This window comes from Podarcis cretensis (assembly GCF_951804945.1).
Source record: "Podarcis cretensis genome assembly, chromosome: 3".
In the NCBI taxonomy this organism is placed as follows: domain Eukaryota; kingdom Metazoa; phylum Chordata; class Lepidosauria; order Squamata; family Lacertidae; genus Podarcis; species Podarcis cretensis.
In genome coordinates, this window is record NC_137172.1 from 65,744,564 (window position 1) to 65,770,335 (window position 25,772).

General features: G+C 45.3%; 1 protein-coding gene across 1 annotated transcript in view; it reads right to left on the bottom strand.

Annotated features, from left to right (window-relative positions):
- Positions 1-496: 496 nt before the first annotated feature.
- ENPP3 (ectonucleotide pyrophosphatase/phosphodiesterase 3) overlaps positions 497-25,772 on the bottom strand; it is a 63,862-nt gene continuing 38,586 nt past the window's right edge. Inside the window, exons 14-23 of the mRNA XM_079970644.1 lie at positions 22,765-22,831; positions 22,233-22,320; positions 20,436-20,605; positions 19,807-19,858; positions 18,858-19,012; positions 11,992-12,130; positions 11,019-11,096; positions 10,716-10,848; positions 2,403-2,559; positions 497-1,078 (exon numbers count right to left, since the gene is read on the bottom strand). Of these exons, the coding sequence (XP_079826770.1) occupies positions 908-1,078; positions 2,403-2,559; positions 10,716-10,848; positions 11,019-11,096; positions 11,992-12,130; positions 18,858-19,012; positions 19,807-19,858; positions 20,436-20,605; positions 22,233-22,320; positions 22,765-22,831 (1,210 nt within the window). The 3' untranslated portion in view covers positions 497-907. The remainder of the gene's footprint in view (positions 1,079-2,402; positions 2,560-10,715; positions 10,849-11,018; positions 11,097-11,991; positions 12,131-18,857; positions 19,013-19,806; positions 19,859-20,435; positions 20,606-22,232; positions 22,321-22,764; positions 22,832-25,772) is intronic.

A 25,772-nucleotide genomic window follows, 5' to 3' on the forward strand; every position in this document is an offset into this window, starting at 1 on the left:
TACTGAGTCCTGATTAAGAAATACCCAAATCTGGTGGCGTTGGCAAGTGAAGTGAACAGGCATGCAGCCCCTCGTGATAACACAATAACATGTAGCAATATTCTTGACAGCAACTGAAACTCTTTCTTTCTTTCTTTTGCAAGTTTGTTTCTGTTCATAATTTCAGTGGCACATTCTATTATTATATACGAAATGCTTTTAAACCTTTAGATTTTATTTTATTCATATGTTAAAAGTTCAAATTCAGTAGTTTCATGTAGTCTGAAGTCCTTGCACCATCAAAAGAGAGAGGGAGGGAGGGAGAAATTCCAGGAAAACACGAACATGGAGCTGCAGGAATGCTGGGAGAGATTTTTCCTGTCTTCATTTATTACCCTAATAGCCTGAAGATCTGTAATTGAGGCTGAAATCTTAAACACACTCATTCCCACTGAATACACAAGTGACTGACTTCTGAGAAAGGATTGAGGATAAATTTGATCCAGTATACATTGCATGTTTGTTTATTTAAAGCCCAATCTGTCAAACAATATCCAAATACAGCTTATCCGTTCCAATTCACCCTTATCTGATTTTTCCATTGTAGTTCTCCAACCAAACAATGTTTACAAAAATGCATTATATTAGGGGAAATTGTTTGCAAAATGTGTACATGAGTCAAAACTGTTTATAAAAATGTTTGAACGAAAATGTGATGAATTTTCATGAGTTTTTTTTTTAATGAAAAATAGCAAATTGTTGCAAAATGTGGAGAACCCAATTTAAGATTGGGAAAAAATAAGAAATGAAATTGTCATCTCCTCGCATCCCTGCTTCCAAGTAAACATGCATTGGTTTGTGTTCTGGGTTTTTCCAACTGGCAAGGAAGGAACCATTTTAACAAGACCTAATAAATTACACACACTCATTAAAAAAGAGTTGTAAATATTGGCAAAAATGTCTTCAGTTGTAGGATTTCGGGCAGAGGTTGATTTCTCTCTGGGTAGAAATCCAGACCCGTCAGAAGCTCCACATCACGGACACGAGCTGTATGAGTATGAATTCTTTCTTCAACCCACAGTGATTCCGGCTGCCCATCCTGACAAAGCAAACAAACACAAGAACTTCAATTGTGCATCAGCAGGCAAAAAAAACAATGTTGCAGTAGTGCAAGGAATTTCTGCATACAAATGCCTTACAACTTTATTATTTTTCCTAGTTAAATTTCTGTCACTGTGGACTGGGGTAACTAGGCCTTGGCAATCTGCTGAATGTTTCCTTTGCCCTTGGAACTTGTTCACTATCTTTTAACAGTTTCCTTACAACAGTACAATGAGCTATGACTTATCAGAATGAACAAACACAGCAAGTCCTTTATGCCATATTTGGGAAGAGGGAGGGGAAGGCCGAAGGCAAATGCTACAAGCAAAAACTACTCTTTTTTTACTTCAGCTATTGGCACTACCTAGTTAGTGCTTAACAGTATGCCAAGTGCTGACCCTTGGAGCAGAAATCATGTACACATTTTCAGATGCTTTGAACAGCCACTGAGTGGCATATCTCCACTCTGGATACTGTGCATTACCATCATTCAGCTGTTATGCTTTTCTCATTTTAAATGCCACCACAGCCACTCCAGCTAGAGGAGGAGAAGTCGCTTACAAAGCACGCCCAGTTATATGTGGCTTACGTTGTCCTGTGACTAAATGATGCAAAAAAGCCTTGTCCAATTCCATCAATGCCGCCTTGGTGCTTTTTCAAAAGGAAAGTATTACTTTATAAACCAGCACTAGGGCATTGTGATGGGGAGGCATAACTGATAACGCTTTTTTGCCAGCTGTGTCAATTTCACTGGAGAGCAGAATTTGACAGCATGTCCCAGGATGCCCACAGTCAAGAAATAGGATAAACCAAGCAAGAGATGGCAATGCACTTCAGATAAATTACATCTGTTCACAACTGGCAGAACTCTTCTTCAGCAACCATTTAAAAATCTAATTCCTGCTTATTCAAAACTGCATTTCTGACTTTCATGCATATATACTAACACAGGAATTGGGGAATTGTAGCCCTCCAGATGTGTTTTCCCCTGGGAAATCTGCTCTTTAGTGATAAATTAGAACAAATAGCAATCCACTTAAAACCCAAGTGCTGTTTGTACCAATTCAGCACTAAAGATCGGCTTTCCCTGGGGAAAAGCGGTGGGAAAATGGAGGTGTAGATAAGTCCTTAGTCTCTTATCCACTATGTCACAAGTGGTCTGAATAACAGTAAGTTGAGAGTCAATTGGAATGATCTCTTAGGCTAGGCCTTGTGTTGGATTTTTACTGGACACTAAAGACTTCTCAGATGGCCGCATTTGTAGAAACCGCATCTCCAATACGAAGAGCAGGGGCATGTGAAGTGAATGATGTTATACTTACACCACAGCTCTCAGAGTTGTCGGGCCGATGAGGAAGGATGAAGGGCAGGACACTCAGTGAGCCTGAGCAATTCAGTGGGGTGTTGGCTTGGTCCTCACAGCTAGTCAGTACAACAAAGTAATGGGTTGGGATGGGAATCTGTGAATTGCCTACATGCCTGTGAAAGGAGATCAATTAAAGGCTGTTTACCAAAATCTATCCTTTTTGTAAAATTATATTCACACCATTTCATTCAATAAAATTACAACTACCTACCGTGTGGAAATATTATGGAGAATAGCTCCATAACTGGAAGCAGAAGGAAATCAGCACTCGTTAGGTAGGATTACACTGTCTGTTGCAAAAGAGATACTGCATATACCTAACCAGCAATTTTCAGTTTCAGTAACTTACAGCACAATCCTGTACATATTTACTCAGAAGTAACTCCCATTTAATTCAGTTGGGTTTACTTGAGGCAAGTGGGTAAGGGACTGCAATTGTGAATCAATGTGGATTGATATTCTGTCCAAAATTTTAACCAACAAAGGCATACAATTTTAGCAGTTTTTTAGATGGGATAATTCATTTGATGTGCATGGTTGTATCTGGGGTCAAAAGGCTGAAAGAATAAACTTCTGCCTTTTCATTGCATTTCACTGATTTTCAATTTTTTTAGTTGAAACTGTATTAACATTTAACAAGAAACAATAATTGAAAAGGAACTGTGAGAGTGAAATTCTGATGCCCCTGGAATTAGTTTTCTTATCAATCATACAAAGAAGATTCCATTAGCTGAAACTGAAGCAGTGCCGCAGATATTCATGCAAATGCAGTCCCTGAATGCACAGGGTAATTCCTGTATGAGCTCTCTCTTCAAAAAGTGGGTAGGGTTATCTTGCCATGACTAACTTTGTACAGATTTTGATCTGTTTATAAAAGCTTTTAAACAGCACAGTGTGGCTGACAGGATATTAAAGCCCTTTGACTGGAAGGAAGCTCTAGTCTGTCATCTCATCCATCCACCTACATTGTGGCAGAAATTCTTTCCCTCTGTCCAAACCATATTTGAAAAATGTGGCATCAAGTCTAGCCTAGAAAACAGCAAATCCAGTAAAACACGGACCATAAACCTATTTGCATAGCCAAACTGCCCAGAACTTGCAAATATTCTTTACAAAACTGGCAGCCGGCAAGAAATTATTCTGGGTCCATTAGAGAGCATATCAAACAGATCAGCAGAACTCCATACTCCAGAAGACATCTGAAGGCAGACCTGTTTAGGGAAGCTTTTAATGTTTGATGCATTACTGTATTTTAATATTTAATTGGAAGCTGCCCAGAGTGGCTGGGGAGGCCCGGCCAGATGGGTGGGGTATAAATTATTATTATTATTATTATTATTATTATTATTATTATTATTATTAATAATAATAATTTGCAGCATAGGAGCTAACTCCTAGGGGCCATGGGGACTTCAGCCCCCACAATAAAATATTTGAGGGGGCCAGGCCCCCACAAAGTTGATGGGCATTCCCTTTCAAATAGTGTGTGCACTGCGTCATGTGATCAAATATGTGGGGTGGGGCTTGGCTGGGCCCCCACAATATTTCATTCAGGTTGGCCCCCCTGATTTGTAGGTAAATTGTGGTCAGCAATGCAGGTGTTGTTCCCAGAGGAAAGATCCAGGGAGTGAGGCTGGAATTATTCTATTCTATTCTATTCAAGCCAGATGCTGGTATCAGCCAGCCCACATTGGATCGTTGGCATCCATTTGTCTCGAGAGACAATGGAGGAGTGTGTCTTTGGAGGTGAAGTCAAACTGCTGGAGAGTTACAGTGCCTGCTGTGGCTGTAGAGACCAATACAGGAGAGACATGTTTTGTTGCAACAGGGCCAGATTAAAGGCATCCAGTACCATGGTGTTTCTTCTCTCTGTGCTCCTTCCAGCGGACATCCCTCCTCTGGTCACTGCTATGGATGTACAACCTGATTGTCTGTCTCCAGGCACTGCAGTCATCTGCAAGGGATTCTCACATGGTGAGGTGAATGTTGCCAGCCTTCATGTCATGTTTGCAGACATCTTTGTAATGCAGAACTGGTCTGCCAATGGGCCTGGTGCCTGAAGCCAGCTCCCCATACAGCACGTCCTCAGGGATCCTGCCATCTTCCATTCTGTGGACATGACTAAGCCAGTGTAGATGTCGCTGAGACAAGAATGTGAACATGGTGGGAATGTGATGCCCCAAATCCTCCAAATGCAGCACATGTGGAAGGCATTGAGGTGTCGGTCCTGGCAGTGCCCACAACTCACTTCCATAAAACAGTGTGCTCAACATACAAGCCTGGTAGACCTTCATCTTTGTATTGGACATTAGCATCACATTCTCCTATACCCCTTTGGAGAGGCATTGCCGCAGCTGCCTTGCCAAAACACCTGTCTATTCTTTTCAAGCCAGATGTTGGTATCAGCTGGCCCACATACAGCCAGTCATTCTACATGGTATAACTTGATGTCTTGGCTGACTTGTGACTGAGAACCTGCTGTAACTCGCTTAAAATCTAGTATGGGGTTTCCCAGACTTAGGTTTCCAGCTGTTTATGGACTACAGTTCCCATCATCCCTGACCACTGGTTCTGCTAGGTAGGGATGATGAGAGTTGTAGTCCAAAAACAGCTGGAGACCCAAGTTTGGGAAACCCTGAGCAGATGGCAGACTGGCTATTGTTTGTAAGCCACTCTGTGATGCTTGACAGAACAGTGGGATATAAGTGATTTAAATGAATAAATAAAAATGAAACTCGTGCCACATGCTAACATTTAAATTGGTTACTGTCAGGGAACTGCCATCGGAAGGACAGGTGGTGGGAAGGCTCCAGGAGAATAGGAGAGACACTTCAGCAGAAGAGGGAACCAGTAGGGGGAGTGCGGGAGCTCCAAAGGAAAGGGAGTCGGAGGGGAGGCTCTGGGATACTTCCAGTGAGAACAGTGAGGAGGTATCAGGACACCCTTTAAGGACCCCCACCCCTCGCCGGAAACTGTCACGCAGAGAATCCAGGAGGCGCATGTCTGTGAAACAGCTTTTATGTTGGAAACGTTTCCGCAAGCGCCCACTGTCAGATTCTACCAGCGACTGACGGAGCCACCCCAAAGGGCTCCGCTCGAGGCAGGGCTTCACTACACTGAGTGAGCTCTGAGGGACCAAGCTTTAACGCACAAGCAGCTCATTATCCCACCACAGCAATCTGACAGTCCCTGAAAGCAGCTTGTGCAAAGAGAGGCATCATGAGCAACCCAGCCGGAGCCGGAGATGGGGGAGCAGCTGCAGCCGGTCCTAGCCTGGAAGAAAGGTACAGGATGTTGGAGGTACAGTTAGCTCTGCAAACGGCGAGGCTTGAGGAGAGGAGGGCTCATGATGCAGAAAAGGGGAAAGCCGCCCAGCTCTCGAGGAAAGTGCCTGGACTGGTGCAGAAGTTTGGGGGTGATCCCAGGAATTATCAAGCCTTCAGGACAGAGATGCAATATGCCCTCAATCTGCAGTTTGATGATTTTCCTGATGAGGATTCGAGGGTTGCTTATGTGATTGGGCATCTCGAAGGCGGGGCCAAAGATTGGGTGAGGCCACTAATGGCAGCCAATAATGAAGCTCTAAGGGACACAAGGAAGTTTTTTCGCGCCATGGATCTGATGTTTTCCAGCGAGATTGAGCAGGGAGTGGCGCGCAGGCAGTTAATGGCGTGTAAACAAGGGAACCGATCTGTCCGTGAGTACTGGACTGAGTTCACCATGTTGATCCATAAATTAGGTTGGGATTTGTCAGCGGAACCGATACAAATGCTGTTCGAAGAAGGACCATCTTCGGCAGTGAAAGACGAACTTTCCCGGGGGCCCAGGGCGGAGTCTATGGACCATCTGACTAAATCAGCGCTGGCCATAGGATCACGCCAGGAGGCCAGAGCCTTGGAGAAGCGGGAAGGGAAAGGGGAGCGTTGGAGGGATTTCCGCATTCCAGAGATTCCAGAGCAGCCTTCTCTGCCAGCAGAGCCGATGGAAATCGGAACAGCGCGCGCAATTTCAAACCCCAGTGAAGGGCGGAAGAAGGAGGGAAAAGGCGCCAAGAAATGTTTTCTCTGCCAACAGCCAGGTCACTTTGCCAGAGTTTGTCCGCAAAGAAAGGAATGGCAAGGAATGGCGGGAGCTGTTGGGGAGGGGGGAGAAGGAGCTAAGGGGCAAGTAAAAGCCAACGCCTGGCTGCCACCGTCGGGGCACAGCAGCCAGGCCAAGGAACAGTAAATGTGCCCACGCCAGAACCCCCAAGACCAGCTGGAGCTGGCAAACGGACACCCACTAAAGGTGAAGGCGCTATTAGACTCAGGCAGCTCCTGCAACTTTATGAGTAAGGAGTTTGCAGCCGCACATCAGATACAGACCATCCCTTTAAAAAATCCCCTGCAGGTGACCACGATTGATGGGAGGGCGCTGTTGGGGGGAGAAGTAAGCCAGCAGACTGTCCCCATGACAATGAGGGTGGCAAGACACACGGAACTGATAGCGTTTAATATAGCCACTTTGGGAGGAGCGCCCATCATTTTGGGGATGAGCTGGCTAGCGCTGCATGATCCGCTTGTGGGATGGCATCAGAGAGTGGTTTCCTTTGGGTCAGCACATTGTATGGGACACTGCACGGAAAAAGGGGGCCAAGTAGGCACTCAGGCCACGTTAGCAAAGATAGAAGCAACGGATCAAGGTAGGGTACCACGACAATATGCGGATTTTGCCGACGTCTTCAGCGAAAGGGAAGCAGATAAACTACCCCCGCACAGACCCTTTGACTGCCAAATCAACTTACTCCCAGGAGCACAATTGCCAGTGGGCAAGGTGTATGCAATGTCTGACAGGGAGATGCAGGAGCTAAGGGAGTTTATTGACAAAAACCTCAAGCGTGGGTTCATCAGAGAGTCACGAGCGGTGGGGGGTAGCCCAGTTTTCTTTGTGGACAAAAAAAAATTCAGACAAACCAAGATTAATTGTGGACTTCCGGGCCCTAAACGCAGTGTCCGAACCCGTGACTTTCCCTATGCCCAGAATTGATGACATTCTGACCCGGGTGAGAAAAGGGAAGATTTTTACCAAGCTGGACCTGAGGGGGGCGTATAACCTGATACGTATGAGAAAGGGAGATGAGTGGAAAACCACTATGTTCACCCCCTTGGGGGGCATTTGAGTACTGCGTTATGCCTTTCGGCCTCCAGGCGGGATCGGCAGTATTTCAATCATTCATGAATCACGTACTAGGACCATTGCTTTACAAGAACTGCGCTGCGTTCTTGGATGATGTACTGGTGTACTCAGAGGATGAAGAGCAGCATGTGCGAGATGTACGAGAGGTACTCAGGAAACTGCAAGAAAACCAGCTGTGGGTGAAACTGGAGAAGTGTCAGTTTCACACCAGGGAGGTGGAATTCCTAGGGTACCGGTTGTCGGACAAGGGGCTGGCCATGGATCCTAGCAAGGTGCAAGCGGTGCTGGAATGGAGGCCACCGAAAACTAAGAAAGATGTGCAGAGGTTTTTGGGGTTCGGAAACTTCTATCGGAAGTTCATCAAGAACTTCGCACACTTAACAGCCCCCATCACGGATTGTCTCAGCAGTAAGAAGAAATTTGTCTGGACGGAAGAAGCGCAGCGAGCTTTCGAAAGTTTAAAGAGGGCGTTTGCTTCGGAAGAACAACTCTTACACGTGGATCTGCAGCAGCCGATGAGGGTGGAAACCGACGCGTCTGACAGAGCGGTGGGCGCTGTGCTCCTGCAGCCAGGACCGAATACGTCAGAATGGAGACCGTGTGCCTTCTTCTCGAGGAAATTGAACAAATCCGAGAGGAATTATACAGTGTACGACAGAGAATTACTCGCCGTCCACGAAGCATTCAAGAGATGGAGACACCTGTTGATTGGGGCGCAACACAAGGTTCAAGTGCGGACAGACCACAAAAATCTAGAATACTGGAGGACAGCCCGAGTATTGAACCAGAGACAAGTAAGATGGGCGCAAGAGTTCTCCAAGTTCAATTTTGAAATTCGCTACGTGCCAGGGGCTGAGAATGTCAGGGCGGACGCTCTCTCCAGAAAACCTGAGTACTTGGAGGGGGAAGGAGGGGCGGAAGAAAGACATATCATCTCGGAGGACCACTGGGTTTGTGGGGCGGCATTGGTGGGGCAAAGAGAACTGGTAGAGGGTATTGAGAACGATGAATATGCCCAAGAAAAACTTAGGGAACTCAGGGAGACAGGTGAGAACGCAGGGGGTTTTGAGGAAAAGAACGGAAAACTATATTACAAAGGGGCACTCTACATACCAGATGGGGAACTAAGAGGGCGGGTGCTCAAACAGTTGCATGACAGCCCCACGGCGGGGCACTTCGGGCAGCACAAGACCATGTGGTTGGTTACCAGGGAGTTTTGGTGGCCCAAGGTGAGGGAAGACGTGCGGGAGTATGTCAGGGGATGCGACAGGTGCCAAAGAGCAAAGGGAGAGAGGTTGGCGCCAGCAGGGTTATTAGAACCCTTACCCACCCCAGAAAGGCCATGGGAGATGGTATCCATAGACTTCATGACCGATCTACCGAGATCCAAAGGGAAAACCGCGGTCATGGTGGTAGTAGATCTACTAACTAAGATGTGCCACTTTATAGCTTGTTCACATGCAGTGACAGCGGAAGAAACCGCAAGGTTGTTTGTGAAGCACATTTTTAGGTTGCATGGCGCCCCCTTGAGGGTTTTGAGCGACAGAGGAAAACAATTTACTTCCAGGTTCTGGAGGAAACTAATGAGCATGTTGCATGTGGAGGTAAGTTTTTCCACCGCCAGGCACCCAGAAACAAATGGGCAAGCAGAAAGGGCAAACGGGGTTTTGCAACAATATCTGAGGTGTTATGTAAAGGACAGAGAAACTGATTGGGTAGACAGGTTGCCTCTGGCAGAATTTGCCTACAACAACGCGGAGAACGTGTCCACAGGGATGAGTCCCTTTCTAGCCAATTATGGGTGTCATCCTCGGGCATTTCCAGGAGAAGGAGGGGGGAGGTGGAGTGTGCCTGCAGCGGAAAATTTTGTTGAAGAGATGGAAGCGATCCACCGTCAGCTCCAACTCAACTTAGAGAAAGCCAAAGAAGAATATAAGAAGCAAGCAGACAGAAATAGGAGGGAAGGTGAAACCATAAGGGTGGGTAACCGGGTGTGGCTATCCACCCAAGGACTGCCGTTCAAGGGAGGGTGTAAGAAATTGAGACCCAAACGGTTGGGACCCTTTGAGGTCATACAGCAGGTCAACCCAGTAGCATTCAAACTCCGATTGCCCAGTCACATGAAATTGCACCCAGTATTTCACAGGTCATTACTGTCGCAGTACAGAGAGGGACGTGAGTGGGGGGAACATGAGAGGGAGGTCACCCGGACACCCGTCATAGAAGAGAGAGAACGCAACATGGATGTGGCAGGGATCATTGATTCCAGGTGGAAGGGAAATCAGGTGGAATACTTGGTAGAATGGGAGGGGGAGGAAGAGTCAGAAAACACATGGGTACCGGCAGTGGAAGTCAAAGACGAGATTTTAATAGAAACGTTTCATCGGCGTTTCCCAAGAAAACCACAACCAGTGGCAAGATTTAGGAGGGAACACTTCGGGACTACAGATGAGGAAGGGGAGTTTGAAGGGTTCCCAGAGTCAGGGGTGGAGGTGGAAACAGATTCCGACGAAGGAGAGGAAGATGGGGAAAGAGACGGAAGGCCGTGGTTAGAAGTGTTTGAATCCTCGGAGGATGAGGGGAGTTCCTTCCAGGGATTTCCGTCCTCGCCGCCAGTAAGAGAAGAGGCGGGAGGGGGTGAAGGGGGCCCTGGGGGGGAGGTGGATGTCAGGGAACTGCCATCGGAAGGACAGGTGGTGGGAAGGCTCCAGGAGAATAGGAGAGACACTTCAGCAGAAGAGGGAACCAGTAGGGGGAGTGCGGGAGCTCCAAAGGAAAGGGAGTCGGAGGGGAGGCTCTGGGATACTTCCAGTGAGAACAGTGAGGAGGTATCAGGACACCCTTTAAGGACCCCCACCCCTCGCCGGAAACTGTCACGCAGAGAATCCAGGAGGCGCATGTCTGTGAAACAGCTTTTATGTTGGAAACGTTTCCGCAAGCGCCCACTGTCAGATTCTACCAGCGACTGACGGAGCCACCCCAAAGGGCTCTGCTCGAGGCAGGGCTTCACTACACTGAGTGAGCTCTGAGGGACCAAGCTTTAACGCACAAGCAGCTCATTATCCCACCACAGTTACCTTTTTTCTTTACTTACTGTGTAATAATGTCAAGGGAATCAAAGTGTCCATCACTATTATAATCAAAAATAGGCCCACTGATCACATTTAGCCCATTTCTCTCCGTAGCATATTTTGGAAGCAGCGTATTATGCAAGTAATCCCATAATCCTGCAATTGAAAGTACAGTGAGATAGAATCAGCTACAAGGGGAACTGTTATGCTGAATCAGTATGGCTTCTCTGTCTCATGACCACACAGACCAGAAGAGACCAGAACGTAAGCATAAACTCTCAGGTAAATAATGCACTATCAAAGTGTTGGCCATTATCAGCACTTACTTTTGAATTCTTTGTACATGGGAACAATGTTGCTGGTAAGTAAAGCATCATATTGTTCATCTGCAGTTGAATTGAAGTCTGTGGGAAAAAAATGGGATTAATAGTTTGCAAATCATGAAAACTAAACCAAAATTATTTTAAGCTGAGCACAATTTTGTTTACGATTCTGGTGGATCTATTCATTAAAATACCTCTTAAATTTTATTATTTAATACCCTTTCTTCCCTCTTGCATGAAAACATAGGATCAAACATAGTGGTAACAGAAATATACATGTGGACCCTGCAGCAAAAGTGTGAAATTCTTCTCTTCAGGGTTTCAGCCAGCCAGCCATGCCCCTTCCCATGATTGGTTTTCTGGCAACAAAGCACAATGAGATGCCATGTTTTGTTGTTGGCTTATGAACCATGGCTTGTTTTAACTATTATCTGGTGTTGTGCCAGAAGCCAACTATCTTGCTTTAAAATGGTTTGCTTGGCAACCTCACCTCAGACACTCACCAAGCTACAGAGGCACAAGGCAGCAGCAACTGGAAAACAAACCAAGCTTTGGAGAAACAATCTGTGGCTTGTTTGCTTGCCTCCTTGTACAATGAACAAAGCATGGTTAAAACAAGCCATGTCTCCACGTTATGTGCAAATGAATCACCGTGAGCCTGGTTTCTAACAGATTCCTTTCCATGCAACGTTTACATATCTCTTTATTCAATGTAAATCTAAGCCTGTTGAAGAAAAATATTTAACTATGTCATGAGGAGCCTTGTGGTCTGGTACTACAGAAGGCAGTGACTGTAATATAGCAAAGCTATTCTTTCACAAAAGAAACACCACTGAAATACCCCCCTCTCTCCCTTTTTAATGCCATGCTTATCCCCAGTGGGTTGTTTCAGTGCTGTGTATATGTTTTTAAACACCCAGCCACATCCAGCCGATTACAACATTATGATCTTTTCTATATAAAGAGCACTACTAACTGGGAGGGTAGAGGAAACCGTGGGTGATGTTCAGGTCTGGCTGGTAGTTGGAGCAGTTTTGGCTCTTAGCTTCAGGGATTCTAACATCAGGCCGCAGACAGTCTGGAGCAGGGGGAGGAAGAGAAGATGCATTTCCCGCCTGGAAAGGGGGGGAAAGAGAGAGTATTACACCCACAGTCGTGGCTAACCTACAGTTTTGTGACTTCCTAGCCTAGCTTTCATTGATTCTTTCTTTTCCTATTTTTATAATGAATCATGTCCGTGCTAAAAATAGAAATGGACTTTAGCCCTTCTTTCCAGTCTGTTTATTCCTTGGTCCTTCAGCATTTTGATAATGGATGGGGAGGAAGGAGGGGAAGTCAGCCCAATGTAAAGAAGTGCAGCAAAGATCAAAGCAGCTTTTGGATCAAAGATGCAAGGCATTTGCCCTCTTGACTCTAATCAACAAGTTAAGATGTGTGACTCAAACTAGAGCTTCACAGAGATTGCATCATGTATGCCTTTCTGGCATCCTTTGGTTCAAGATCTGCAGGTAGGACTGGGGGGAAACCTCCCATAGGGAACCCCAGGACTTCTGTCAGTCAGTGTAGAAACAATAAAGAAACAAAAACAAATTTATCAAGTAAGGCAATGTGTTAATTGTCTTTCCTCAACTTGTAACAGAAATACTTTCAGATGATTTTAAAAAAACCAACCCCCAAACTTTATCTTAGAGTTTAAAAAGATGGGGCCAGAGACACCGAATTTCTGCTGTTCTGTGCCTTTCCTTAGGTATTTTCTTTAACATTATTTCATTGGGCTGTGCCTTACTCTGCAACCCCCGGCCCCACAACACACACCCAGCCAACAGTCAGTTGATGAGAAGCAGAGACCAGCAAGCAAAGTAGTGGCAGCCTGGTGTCTCCTTTAATGCTTAGTTCAAGCTGCATGGTAGGTCAGAGGAAAAGTACAGTCACTGCCTTTGGTAAGAAGAGCATACTTTAAACAGGAAACAGTAATCAATGTGTCAAGAGGCATAATTTATTTGCATTTTGTGGGACTTTTAACTACAGCATTTGGAAGCAGTTGCTTTTGACTGCCAGGCCATCACTCAGCCACTTCCAGGGGTGGTGTTGGTGTTTCTTAAGCGGTATAAGAAAAAAAAAGAAAATATATAAATAAGGCATTAAAAATAATAATCCCACAAACTCATTGATCCAGAGATGCAAACCCTACTCAGTTCAGATGTTCTTCAATGCCCTTTTTATCTTTATACAGCACTTTTTAAAAAAACCAACCAGTTATGGGGCCATTTTCAAAATCTCATCCAACTAGTCATATTTCTATACCAGACTCATGAATGTGCCAATCCAGGAATGAGTGGCATGTGTGAATGACCCAACATGAAGCAACAGCCATAGACAGAACTTCCACATGGTCCAATGCCACAGCAAATGCCCACAGTTTTCAGTGAGGTGATTTCTGACATTCAGCTGAAAAGTCGTGGAACTGAAGTGTAACCAAGTGTTGAGGAACCAAGTGGTATGCATCCCATGAATCAAATCTCCTTGTAGGAAAGCCTTCTGAGGGCCACATGTCAGTGGTGGACATAGGCCAACAAAAAGTGGGTGGGGCCAGAAAGGAAAGTGGGCAGAGCAATGGATAGGACTCTTGCTTTTGTAGAGGAGACTGCAGTCCAACTACACAAAAACATATATCTATATCTATAGATATAGATATATACACACACAACACAACACGCACATAATGCATATCCCCAGTGAGGCAGAGAAGCAAGAGACATTATCATGGGTCAAGGCCACATCTCAGTCAGGAAAAAACATTTGAAGATGACATGGAGCAGAGCCAGCACAAGGTGTGGGGTGGGGTGGCCTGAGGAGAATCCTGAGGGCCAATCTAAGAGGCCTGGCAGGCTACATTCATGACAAAAAAAATAGAACATGGGGCTCAATTACAGATCATACACTGCAGGACAATTTCAATAATCTGCAACACAAAGGTGTTTACTTTCTTTTCCAAAGAGTGAATGAGTCTATGAGTGTGTGTGTGTGTAGGAGGGGTTGGTGACTCGGTACAACCAAATCTTTCCTATCCAGGAGGTGGGTTTTTCCTCCTAAACTTTGCCAACAGTCAGAGGGAAAAATCATAGTTTTTCCCTAAATAACTGCCCCAGGAAATCTGGCTACTGACACTGCTATTTCACTGACTCATGACAAAGTGCTTTTTATAACCTAAAGGGACTAGCACAGGATATGCTGGCTATCAAAAAAAATAATGGGATGGATTTCTGAGTCAACACTGGTACTTCAATGCCCCTGATGCTTAAGGGCCAAACTAGATATAGGCAGATCGATAGAGAATATGTAACTGTAGAAAAAATAACAGAAAATGTCACCACATGGTGGTACTCCTTCATCAAAATGGATTGTATAAACATCTCCATGTAACCAAAAATTGGTCTATCATGAGATTCTGCTACAATTTTGATTCCATTTGTAGGTCTAGCCTGATTGTGGCCACCTCCAGTCTGGCAATATTTCGTAGAAGGGATTAAAACACATACTGGAAATTTAGGCTTGTATGATTAAAGCGACTTAAAGGGCTTTCTCACCCTAGTCCAATTAATCCACTTTTTAAAAGAAGCAGACTTTTTGCAGTTAGGAAAATGACAGGGAAATACACTGGAATTAGTGAGATGAATGAATGATTGACACTGCACAAGTGAATCAGTATGAATGCTGAATAAACAGGTAGTCCAGAGAAATCCTATGATGTGGATCTCCTTTTAAGGTTCTTTTGATTTCACTGCCTGCAAAAGGAGAACAAATACCACACAACAGGAGCTGGAAAATAACTAGTGAGCAAGGCTGCTAGTATATCTGGAGGCTACCATCCTCTCTTGTTGAAAGATAACAAGGGCAGATAGCAGTTATTGGCATCCATCAGGTTTTAGCATCTACTCAAAGCCTTACTCCTACAGCTAATGACATTTTTATTGATGTTTCAGCATCAAAACTCTTTGTACACACCCACTTCAAGAAGTGCTGGCTTCTTTTTCATACCTTATGAAAAGCATTGTAAACCTCTAGCTAGAATATTTTCCCCACTGTGTTGAAAAAAAACACCTACAAATTATCTAGCTAAAACATTACATTGTCACTAAAAACATTAAGGGCAACCATTAAAAAAAATTAAATACATCAGAAGCAGGAAACTTCTCTGACTTCTCTTTCAGTGTCTATTAAGACTGGTGCTTTCTAACTTGTTTCTAAGGTTAGGAGTGAACAGTGAAACAGCCACATTTGCAGATAATAGTTCTGTAAATAATTCAGGGTAGTAAAGACAAAAAGGAATGATGAAGAGCTACAAACGGTTCTTTCCAGGCTTGGTGAATTGAAAATAAATAAATAAATGGCATCAAGTTACATTGAACTGTATTTGCCATCAAAAATACATCTTCAGGATGTGGTAAAACATTATGTGTGCTGTGAGGAAAAAGTAAATTCTATGTTGGGAATCACTAGGAAATGGACTGAAAATAAAACTACCACTATTGAAATGCTGCTTTTTAAAAACTGGAGTAGTAAACCCCTGGTCAGCAAGCTGGATATAGCCCCATAAAGCCCTCAGTCCCCACCCTCTCCAAACTCTCATCTCATTTGCCTGCTCTGTGGCAATGGTTTCTGTGGGAGTGAATATGAGGACCAAAACAGAGCTGCATGTATGTGAAAGTGCCACCAGGAAGCTTGGAGGGTGGCCAAAGTAGCATCTGGTTTGGATAGGTTTAAAGCAGGGGGTCTCAGCAGTCTCCGGTGCCACGTCTGCAAATTTGCTTTTGCTGGACCGCTTCTAGGGTCCTCTCAGATACAGTGGTACCTCAGGTATGTACTTCATTCGTTCCGGAGGTCCGTTCTTAACCTGAAACTGCTCTTAACCTGAAGCACCACTTTAGCTAATGGGGCCTCCTGCTGCTGCTGTGCCGCCGGAGCACGATTTCTGTTCTCATCCTGAAACAAAGTTCTTAACCTAGCGGAGTCTGTAACCTGAAGCGTATGTAACCCGAGGTACCACTGTAATGTCAGAAAAGCAGACCATAGGGCTCCTCCCGTTTGATCCAATGCTCCTTCGCTGATTCACAAGTGCTGGTAATGATCAGAAGGAAGGGGAGAACCAAGGCAGAAAGAGGAAGGCCGAGTGAGAATGCTGTATGTTTTGCCACAGATCAGAGAGGGAGTGTGCTTCTGAATACCAGTTGTGGGGGAACAGTAGCAGAAGAGTGCAATTGCTCTCCTGCCCTGCTTGTGAGGTTCAGAACATGGAACTTGTCAGGAGTGTGTGCAGGAGCCGGGCCCTGTGACTGGTAGGGCCTCGCAGGACTAGGGCCTTCCTGAGTTTGGCCTGGAAGGGCAAGGTGCGGCCTCACAGGTGAGGCTTGACAGAAGACTCGTAGCACTTGGTGGCAAGGGCCAGGAGGAGTATATAAGGCCAGCATTTCCCTCTGGCTCTTTGCCATGGCAACATGTTACCCACCTAGCTGTGCTTTGGCTTCCCGACTCCTGGAATCCTGACTCTTGGACCCTCAGCTTCCTGACTCCTGGTTTCCTGACCCTTGGACTCTTGGCCTCTGGACTCCTGGTTTCCTGATTCATGGACTCTTAGCTTCCTGACCTCTGGACTGCTGACCCTGGACTGCTGATTCCTGCTTTCCGATCTCTACCCCGGCCCTGACGTACCAAGCCGGGACTCTGACTGCCCATAACCCGGACCGTGACAGCCCTGCTGGTCCAGGCCAGGCTATTATAATCCAGCTATGTGGCCAGCCCAATGCCCATGGGAAGCCCACAAACAGAACCTGAAGGCAACAGGCACTCTCCCTACTTGGGTGTTCATCTGGTACTGGTGGTAGACCATAGCCATTATGACTACTAGCAGTCACTGATAGCTTTAACAGCCATTAGTTCATATAATCTCATTCTGAAGCCATCCAGATTGGTGGCCAACACAGGACCTTGTGACAGCAAATTCCACAGTTTAACTAGGCAGGTGATTAGGCAGTATGAGAGGCTGGACTAGGCAGGCCTATGGTCTTATGTTCTGATGTTTACCACAATGATGCCACCTGGCTTTTGTGGGCTGGCTTAGGTCTCCCAGGAGCAACTCTGTCCCCGCTGCAGTCTCCCTAAAGTATGGCAACAGATGCTTCACATTGTGGAACTGCTGTGCTGTCTAAGTATAAATGGATACCAAAAAAAGCTCCCTCTGCAATGAGGTCATTTTCCTTGTGCCAAAAAACAAGCCTTAAGAGATTATTATCAGAGATGAGAAGCAGAAGAAACAGACACGTTCCTTTTGCGTGGGTTTGAGCCAGCTGTGTATTGTGCAAAAATAATTTTTAAAATGAGAGGTTATGTGTTTATTTAAGCATCTCTCCTAATGTAAACATATCAGGGGTGAGAAACCTGTGCCCCACTCCAGATGTTGTTTGACTCCAGCTCCCATAGTCCCAGACCATTAGCCATGCTGGCAGGGTCTGGTGACAGCTGGAGTTCAACAACATCTGGAAGGCCACAGATGCATCAGCCAGCCATGTTCTATGTAAACCCACACCAGATTAATTCATGAATACCAGAGGTGTAAGATTCTGATCGAGACATAGCAGGAAGGGGCCAAAGGTTTCCCACTTCTGGATTACAAGAAAAGATCGGCTCAAAAGTCCATCTAGGGAATGCTGTTTCCCACTGTGGCCAGGCTGGACATTGCCTCTGGGAAGTATGCATGCAGGACAAGAAGGCAATAAATTTTTTCCACTGTTGTCCCACCAGCAACTAGAATTCAGTGGTACATTTCCTCTGAAAAGGGAGGCTCTATGTTGCCTTGATAGCTAAAAATCACTAATAGACATTATCTCCCCCAGATTTCATCACCATCTAAGCTAGAGGCCACCACAGTGTCTTGTAAGTTAATTATGCATTGTATGAAAAAGTACAGCCTTTTGTGTCTCCTGAATCTCTAGTTCAGCAATTTCATTGAGGATTAGGAGCTGCTTGCCATCTGGGAAAAGCTGTTCCCTGGTGTTTGCCGCTCTCTCTCAGCTACCAGAATAACCCGGTACTATTGACGCCAGGGTGGAGGTTGGACAGGAGTCCTGCTGCAAGCAGTGACTCATTCCTCTGTTCTCCTCCCCTTTGAATTTCTTCCCAGTGGTGAAGTGCTCCCCCTGCTAGCTCAAAAAGCAAAGTACACATATTGCAGCATCATAAAATTCTGCTGCTCAGGTTGTCAGTGCCAGTTCATGTGGGCTTGGTGTTTTGGCTTGCCCAGCTGCTACAGTATTGAGTGAACTGGGGTTTGTGGAATCTTCCTAGTCCAAGGTGGCATGCATGACTCTCGCTCTCCCATTTCATTCTCACAACAACTCTAAGAGCTTGGTTAGGCTGAGACACAAGGACTGGCCCAAGGTGACCCAGTGAGCTTTCATGGCTAAGTCAGGATTTGAACTCAGGTCTCCCAGATCCTAACCTGGCCCTCAAGGTGGCTGGCAGTAGTTCTCTGGGGTTTCATATTGGGGTTTTTCCTGGCCCTATCTATGGATTGCATTCTTTTGCATGCTAAGAATGTTGCTCTGACATTAAGCTGCAGCTTTTCCAATGGCGATTTGGTAACCCTGATCGTACACTAAGTACCATCTTCCCCCAAAGCAGACCAACAACCACTCAGTCTGAAGAGCTGCTGCCTGGCCCATTTTACAAACATACAAACACAGTGATAACTGCCTGATGTTCCTGCAATGATCAGTTTTGCCACAGCCCTTCCCCGTGTATGGCCTTTCATTGCACTTCAAAAGGTATATAAATCTGTAAACTTACTGGTTTGTTGACAGTATATGAACTCCATAGTGGCATCCAGATGTTTTGGCTGTATCCACTTACATATTTATTCTGGTGAAGGAGGCAATAGGTATTCTCTTTCTGTAAGACCTTGGATCTACCATAAGGCAAATTAGAAGCTTCGGACGTCTTCTCTAGAATATAAACCATAATTACTGAGTTCCACATTTATGGGATGACCTGGGGGGGAGGGGGGATGGCTTTGGTGGGGTGTGTGCAGCAACTGAATACAGTCTTTTTGAGAAGTTATGATGAAATACATGTGTTTATTCAGAGTCTTTGCTGTCCAATAAATTTGAAAAGGGGAGCATGGGTATAAAGATTATTTGAAAATTTGGGCAAGATGCTGCCTGGTATATTCTCTCCCAAACTTAGCTTGCTTCTGGTTCTAATTTTTATTATTTTTTGCATTTATATCCCACCTTTTTTCTCTAATGAACTCAAGGTGGTGCATATGGTTTTCCTTGTCCTCATTTAATCAGAGACAGTGACTGACCCAAGGTCACCCAGCGAGCTTCATGGCCAAGTGTGAATTTGAACCCTGGCCTCCCAGGTTCTAGTCCAGCACTCTAACCACTGTATCCACCACTTCATCTTTCACATTCAGCTAAAGAACTTGCCCTCTACTTCTGCCTTTTCCCTGTCTGCTGCTTTTCTTGCATACTTCCCTACCCTATAGCCCGGAGAGTGGCAAACTCATGGCCCTCCAGATACTGTTGGGCCATCATCCCTGACCAATGGCCATGGTGGCTGGGGCTGATGGGAGTCCAACAACACCTTTGAGAAGGGTTGGGGTCCCCAAATATTTCCCTACCCACTCACTATTCAGCTGCTTGAGGGGAGTTAGGAGACTGTTAATCCGAGGCCCCGACACCTGCCCTCTGCAGCCACAACAGATGGACGGAAGAGGAGTAGAGGCAATACTCACTTGCTTCATCAGTGAGCTTCAATCTTTCATTTATCGCATTAACATCTGTTATCTAAAAACAAACAGACAGACAAAAGTGCAAGGAATTGCTGCCATTGCTTGCTTCACTTGCCAATCCCACCAAGTCGCCACCCCATACCAAACCCACCACGCCCTTCAAAACCTCCCCCCCTTCCTTCCTTCCCAACATTAGCGACTGGAGGACCTTTCACTCCTGTGTCAGCATCCTTAAATTCTTATTCTTTGTATAGAAACCCCATTGATGCACATGTAAAACATGATTCACAAATAAATAGTTCACATTTTAAAAGTTCAAATAAAAAACACACCCCACAAGAATATGACAAGGGCTTGCTGGATAAGGTCATTAACCCAGCATCCACAGTGGCCAACCAGATGTCAATGGGCAGCCCATATAAAAGCCCTGAGTGCAACAGCACTCACCCCTGTTTTGAACAGCAGAGGTAGCCCATCGCCAATGTGGTTAGTAGCTTTATCCTACATGATTTTTTCCGATCCTCTTTTAAAGCCATCCAAGTTGGTGGCTATCACTACTTCTTGCTTTTGGGTGAGGGGTGGGAAATGAACGTCTAACCGTTTTAGGAGTTACTGATCCTGTTCAGACTTACCAAGCTGCAGACACATCCAGAAACATCTGGTGGTGCGGGGGAATTCATGGGGCATAAAGAAGGAGCTGACTCTTCTTTCGCAGGTGATGGAGTGTAAAAAGGAACCTTCAGTAGGTGATTCAAGGTACCATGTGTACCATTGTTTGCTGCTGGCGTAATCTTAAGCAGATCTGTCACGGAAAGTGAAAATGATTTCTTTGGGGCAGGCTCTGTGCAAGGCTTAACTTGAACAAGAGCTAATTTCCTCTAGGTGATGTAAACTTGGCTGTTAATAAAAATGCACAAGGATTTCCTGCTAAAGAACCCAACATTGCCGTCTTTGCCAGCTGCTTTGATTCTTGAGAAGAATGCACCAGGTTATTGACTGGAATGTTTTAGGGTCAAATTGATACGGTGCTGTGTGGCATGGGAGTGTCTTCTCTGGTTAGACTCTGTACCTTACCACTGTAAAATTCAATGAAAATTTGTCATGGTGCTTTTGGGAAAGGGCTGGAACTGCATGTTAGAGCATCTGCTTTGCATAAAGAAGGTTCTAGGTTTAAAATCTGGTATATCCAGGTAGGGTTGCGAATGTCCCCGGCCTGAAACCCCGGAAAGCCACTGTTAATGTAAACAATACTTAGCGAGATGGACCAATGGTCTGGCTCCTTATGAGGTAGCTTTGTAGTGCTCCTATGAATCACTCATGAAGAAAGCTGTCATGCCAATACTACTTTTCCTTCTACTGGTGTGGTCATTTCCCACATGATCTTGCTGTCCCATGTTGGTTCCCTCAGCCAAACATGAGGGCCAGCCGTGGTTACGGGGCAACTACATGCATTGTTAATGGGTGAATTGGGCCTGTGCCAAAAGTTGGGCTGCATAAGTAGTACACTCCAGCTTTGGCCGTATCATTTCAGTACATTCCTTTGATTATGCCCTCACAGCTTCAGCTGTGGAAATGCTTGCCTCCCTACTGTTGACTTCCAAAACCTGTCCTCCCATCTTATGGGTTAAGCAGAACTATTTTCTCTGTGCATAAAGCTGAAGAAGAAAAATGTGGCTGCCATCACCGGCAGGATGATGTCCTCTGAATACAAAGAGTCACACCATGTACGCATGGGATGAAGGGCCATGCAATCTACTGTGCAGTCGCATTCTTTGTCAGTGCCCCAATCTGGAAGTCAGAGCAGTGGATATGCCTGCTTTTCATAATACAAAATAAAGGTAAAGGTACCCCTACCCGTACGGGCCAGTCTTGACAGACTCTAGGGTTGTGCGCCCATCTCACTCTAGAGGCCGGGGGCCAGCGCTGTCTGGAGACACTTCCGGGTCACGTGGCAAGCGTGACAAAGCTGCATCTGGCGAGCCAGCGCAGCACACGGAAACACCGTTTACCTTCCCGCCAGTAAGCGATCCCTATTTATCTACTTGCACCCAGGGGTGCTTTCGAACTGCTAGGTTGGCAGGCGCTGGGACCGAGCAACGGGAGCGCACCCCACCGCGGGGATTCAAACCGCCGACCTTTCGATTGGCAAGCCCTAGGCGCTGAGGCTTTTACCCACAGCGCCACCCACGTCCCAATACAAAATACAGAACAGCTATTCTGTTCCTCAGTATACCTACCACATAGGAAGAAGGATTATAACCTCAAGGTACCTGTCTGAACTCCACGATATATGTTTGCATTATGTCCTGAAGTAGTACAATATGTTTTGTGTAGCAATTAAATGTTCTCTGCATTCTGAGTTCAGTTTACTTTTTCTCCAATCTTAAAACTATTGGTGGCAAAACAGACAGAATCTAGTTAATACTCACCACACATTAAATTGTAAACCTCAATGTTTTCAAAAGGCTTCACCTCAGTTTTTTCTTTAAATCCTGGTCCATGTGCCACAAAGATGGCCTGGGTAGTCATAATAAAAATGGTGTTACTAAACAGCTTTCAGCAAGTTTGTTTAAAACAATAAAATAAAGCTAGTTTAGCAAAAGTTTGACTCAAGCCATACATGGGAGAAACTACTGATTTGAGACATAAGGTTTATTCCAGAAGAAAAAAAGTAATTTTTAACAGTCTAGCTTAGACTATTTTGGGTGCATAAGCAACCCAGGGTTTTATGATTTGACATAAACCTTCAAGTAGTTCCTTTACCCTGAAAGAGGACTCACAACACACTTCACATTTTGGTGGTGCATCTACTCAACACACCTTCTGGCCCATGGATTGTAAGTCATGTAAAACAACACTCATGCAGGACATGAGAAATATTGGAGTTGATTCTGTGGCAAATGCTTACAGCAAATAACAGATAAATAGGTTTTTCTATATTTATTTTTTAAAAACCCTTACCTGCATACTTTTGAACTCATTGTCAAAGCCATGGTTACCACCACCACAACGTGTATAGCTTTTAGACCTAAAAAGAGACAGATGTTGAACTAACATGTAAGCTTCAACAAGAAATATTAAGTATTTCAAATAAGAGCTGACTCTAGAGAGGGGCTATTTTTGCAATCAATGTCAAAAGGCACTCCCTTCAGCAATTTTTGTCAATAATTCTGCTTCGAAGGGGTGATTGTATGAAAATACTCCACCTACTCAGGAAGTTGCTGTCCACTGAATGGGATTAATTTGATCTCAATGATATATTCCCACAGCCAAATAGCACTGTGGCATCATCACATTCACTAACGGCATGGTTTCTGATTGGATGGTATTATTCTAGGAAGAAGAAAGACCTAACCAAGATAAAATGATACTAAAGCAGCAGCAAACATATGGAACTCTCACCAGAGATGCTCGTCTGGTCCTCGTATTATTTTCCTGCTTTTTTCCTGTTTTTATTTGTGTTTTAAACTTGTCATCTGCCTTAGAAACTATCAGCATTGAAATGTGGAGACAAATTCAAATAAAGCAGTGGCACTCTTCACATCTTAGGCCATTAGTAAGTGTGTCAGGGAAGTGTTGTATTTTGGAGTGGCTCCACACTTTGTGTAGCTATTATGTCTGCATACCAGAATTGCAACTGGGTTCTGAGTAGCAAAGAGGAAGAGTGAGAACCAAAGATGCTCATCTTTATATCTCAAGGACACATGTCAGGGAGCCATGGACCAACTCCAGCTCCCAAGCATATGTGGATGGGTATGAAAAGGGATGTATGTGTTTGTGGTGGAAAACACTACGGCAACGAAGGGGTAACTACAGCAAAATGACAACAAGATCAAACACAGAGTTGCTCATAATCGTCTTGGAAATTGTTGTATAAAAATTATTTAGCTTTATAAAGTTGTAGTTTATTTACATATTTCAGAACTATTTCTTTATTTCCTTTTTTTACACTTTTTCCTCCTTTCCTTTGAGCCATAAAAGAAATTCTACAATATTTTGACTAACAATGACTGCATTTGCCTGGAAATGTTTTGCTTACTCACTGCTGTGACTTTTGGAAGGCAAGACGGAATGAACAAGACTGCCAAACTACAGGAGTCATTTACTGGAAATATTTTATGTTGACTCAATTATCTTGTGTAACGATTTGGAGTAACTTCAGCACATAACTCCAACACACACACACCCAATATTTGAAAGCACTTTTGATACTTTGGAAATTCCTCACATGCAAGGTTGAACAATGAACACATGCCAAAACAAATTATTCCCCGCTCCTAGAATTGTGTGGCTATTGTAAATTCAAACTGCATGAGATGTCAAGAGATCAGTACAATTGTGTAGAAAGCAGTGGTGGGGACGGACGTCTGCACCTGATTTTAAAATCTAAAAGGCCCGCAAGTGTTAGGATCTAATGCAGGAAGATGGAGGAATCACAGTGTTCCTCAAGGATTATGAAATGAAGACATGGGTGTTGCCATGTAGAAGGAACGGGGAGCCTGTGCCCTTCCAGACCTGTGCCCTTCTAGACTACAGCAACTCTCATTCCTGAGCCATTGGCCATGTTGGCTGCTGCTAGGGCCACAAGTTCCCCTTCTCTGCCTTTCAGGATTATTCGTATTCCAAAGGTAGTAGCCAGGCAGATACTTCTGACTATCCACAAGCAGTGCAATGAACTCAATAGCCTTCTTCTGTTACTGATCTCCAGCATCTGGTATTGATGAGTCTGCTGTCTTTACACAGAAATGTCTGCATTCTGCCTTGATCAGAAGTTTCATCAGCAGTTTGACTAAAAGCTTCCATGAGTCTAACATTCGCAAAAATACAGTGGTACTTGTCAGGGAACTGCCATCGGAGAGTCAGGTGGTGGAAGGGCTCCAGGAGGCTAGGAGACCCTCAGATGCTGAGGAAGGAACCAGCAGGGGGAGAGAGAGAGTTCCTGCAGAAACTCAGTCGGAGGGAGGGCTCCAAGATACTTCCAGTGAGAACAGCGGAGAAGTCTCAGGACCTCCGTTGGGGACGCCTACTCCGCGCAGGAAACTGTCACGCAGAGAATCCAGAAGGAGAGTTTCCGTTAAGGAACTCTTACGTTGGCATAAATTCCGGAAGCGCCCACTGACGGATTCTGCCAGCGATTGAGGTAGCCATGCACCCATGGCTCTGTGGTCTGGGAGAGTTTTAGAAACTGATTGCATGAGTTGAGAACTCAACCATTTACGCACAAGCAGCCCCTTAACCCATAACAGCAATCCGTCAGTCCTTGATGCTGCGTGTGCGAAAGAGAGGCATCATGAGCAACCCAACTGGAGATGGAGCAGCGGGAGGAGCTGGAGCGGGACCAACTCTGGAGGAGAGAAACAGAGCGTTGGAACACCAGCTGGCACTGCTAACGGCGCGTCTCGAGGAGAGGAGAGCTCAGGATGCACAGGGGAAGCCCACCCCCATCGCAAGGAAGGTACCGGGGTTGGTACAGAAATTCGGGGGGGACCCAAGAAGCTACCAAGCCTTTAAAACAGAAATGCAGTACGCCCTGAACCTGCAGTTTGATGATTTTGCCAATGAGGAATCGAGAGTGGCTTTTGTGATTGGGCACCTCGAGGGAGGAGCTAGAGAATGGGTGAGGCCCCTGATGGCATCGAACAATGATGCCCTAAAAGACTTGAGGAAATTCTTTATTGCGATGGACTTGATGTTTTCCAGCCAGATTGAACAGGGAGCGGTACGGAGACAGTTAATGGCTTGCAAACAGGGGAATCAGTCCGTCCGAGAGTATTGGACACAGTTTACCATGCTCATACATAAATTGGGGTGGGACCTGTCTTCTGACCCGATTCAAATGCTGTTTGAAGAAGGGCTAGCCCCGGCGGTGAAAGATGAACTTTCCCGCGCGCCCCGTCCGGAGTCCATGGATCAGCTGACCAAATCGGCGCTTGCGATTGGAGCGCGCCAAGAGGCAAGGGCTCTGGAGA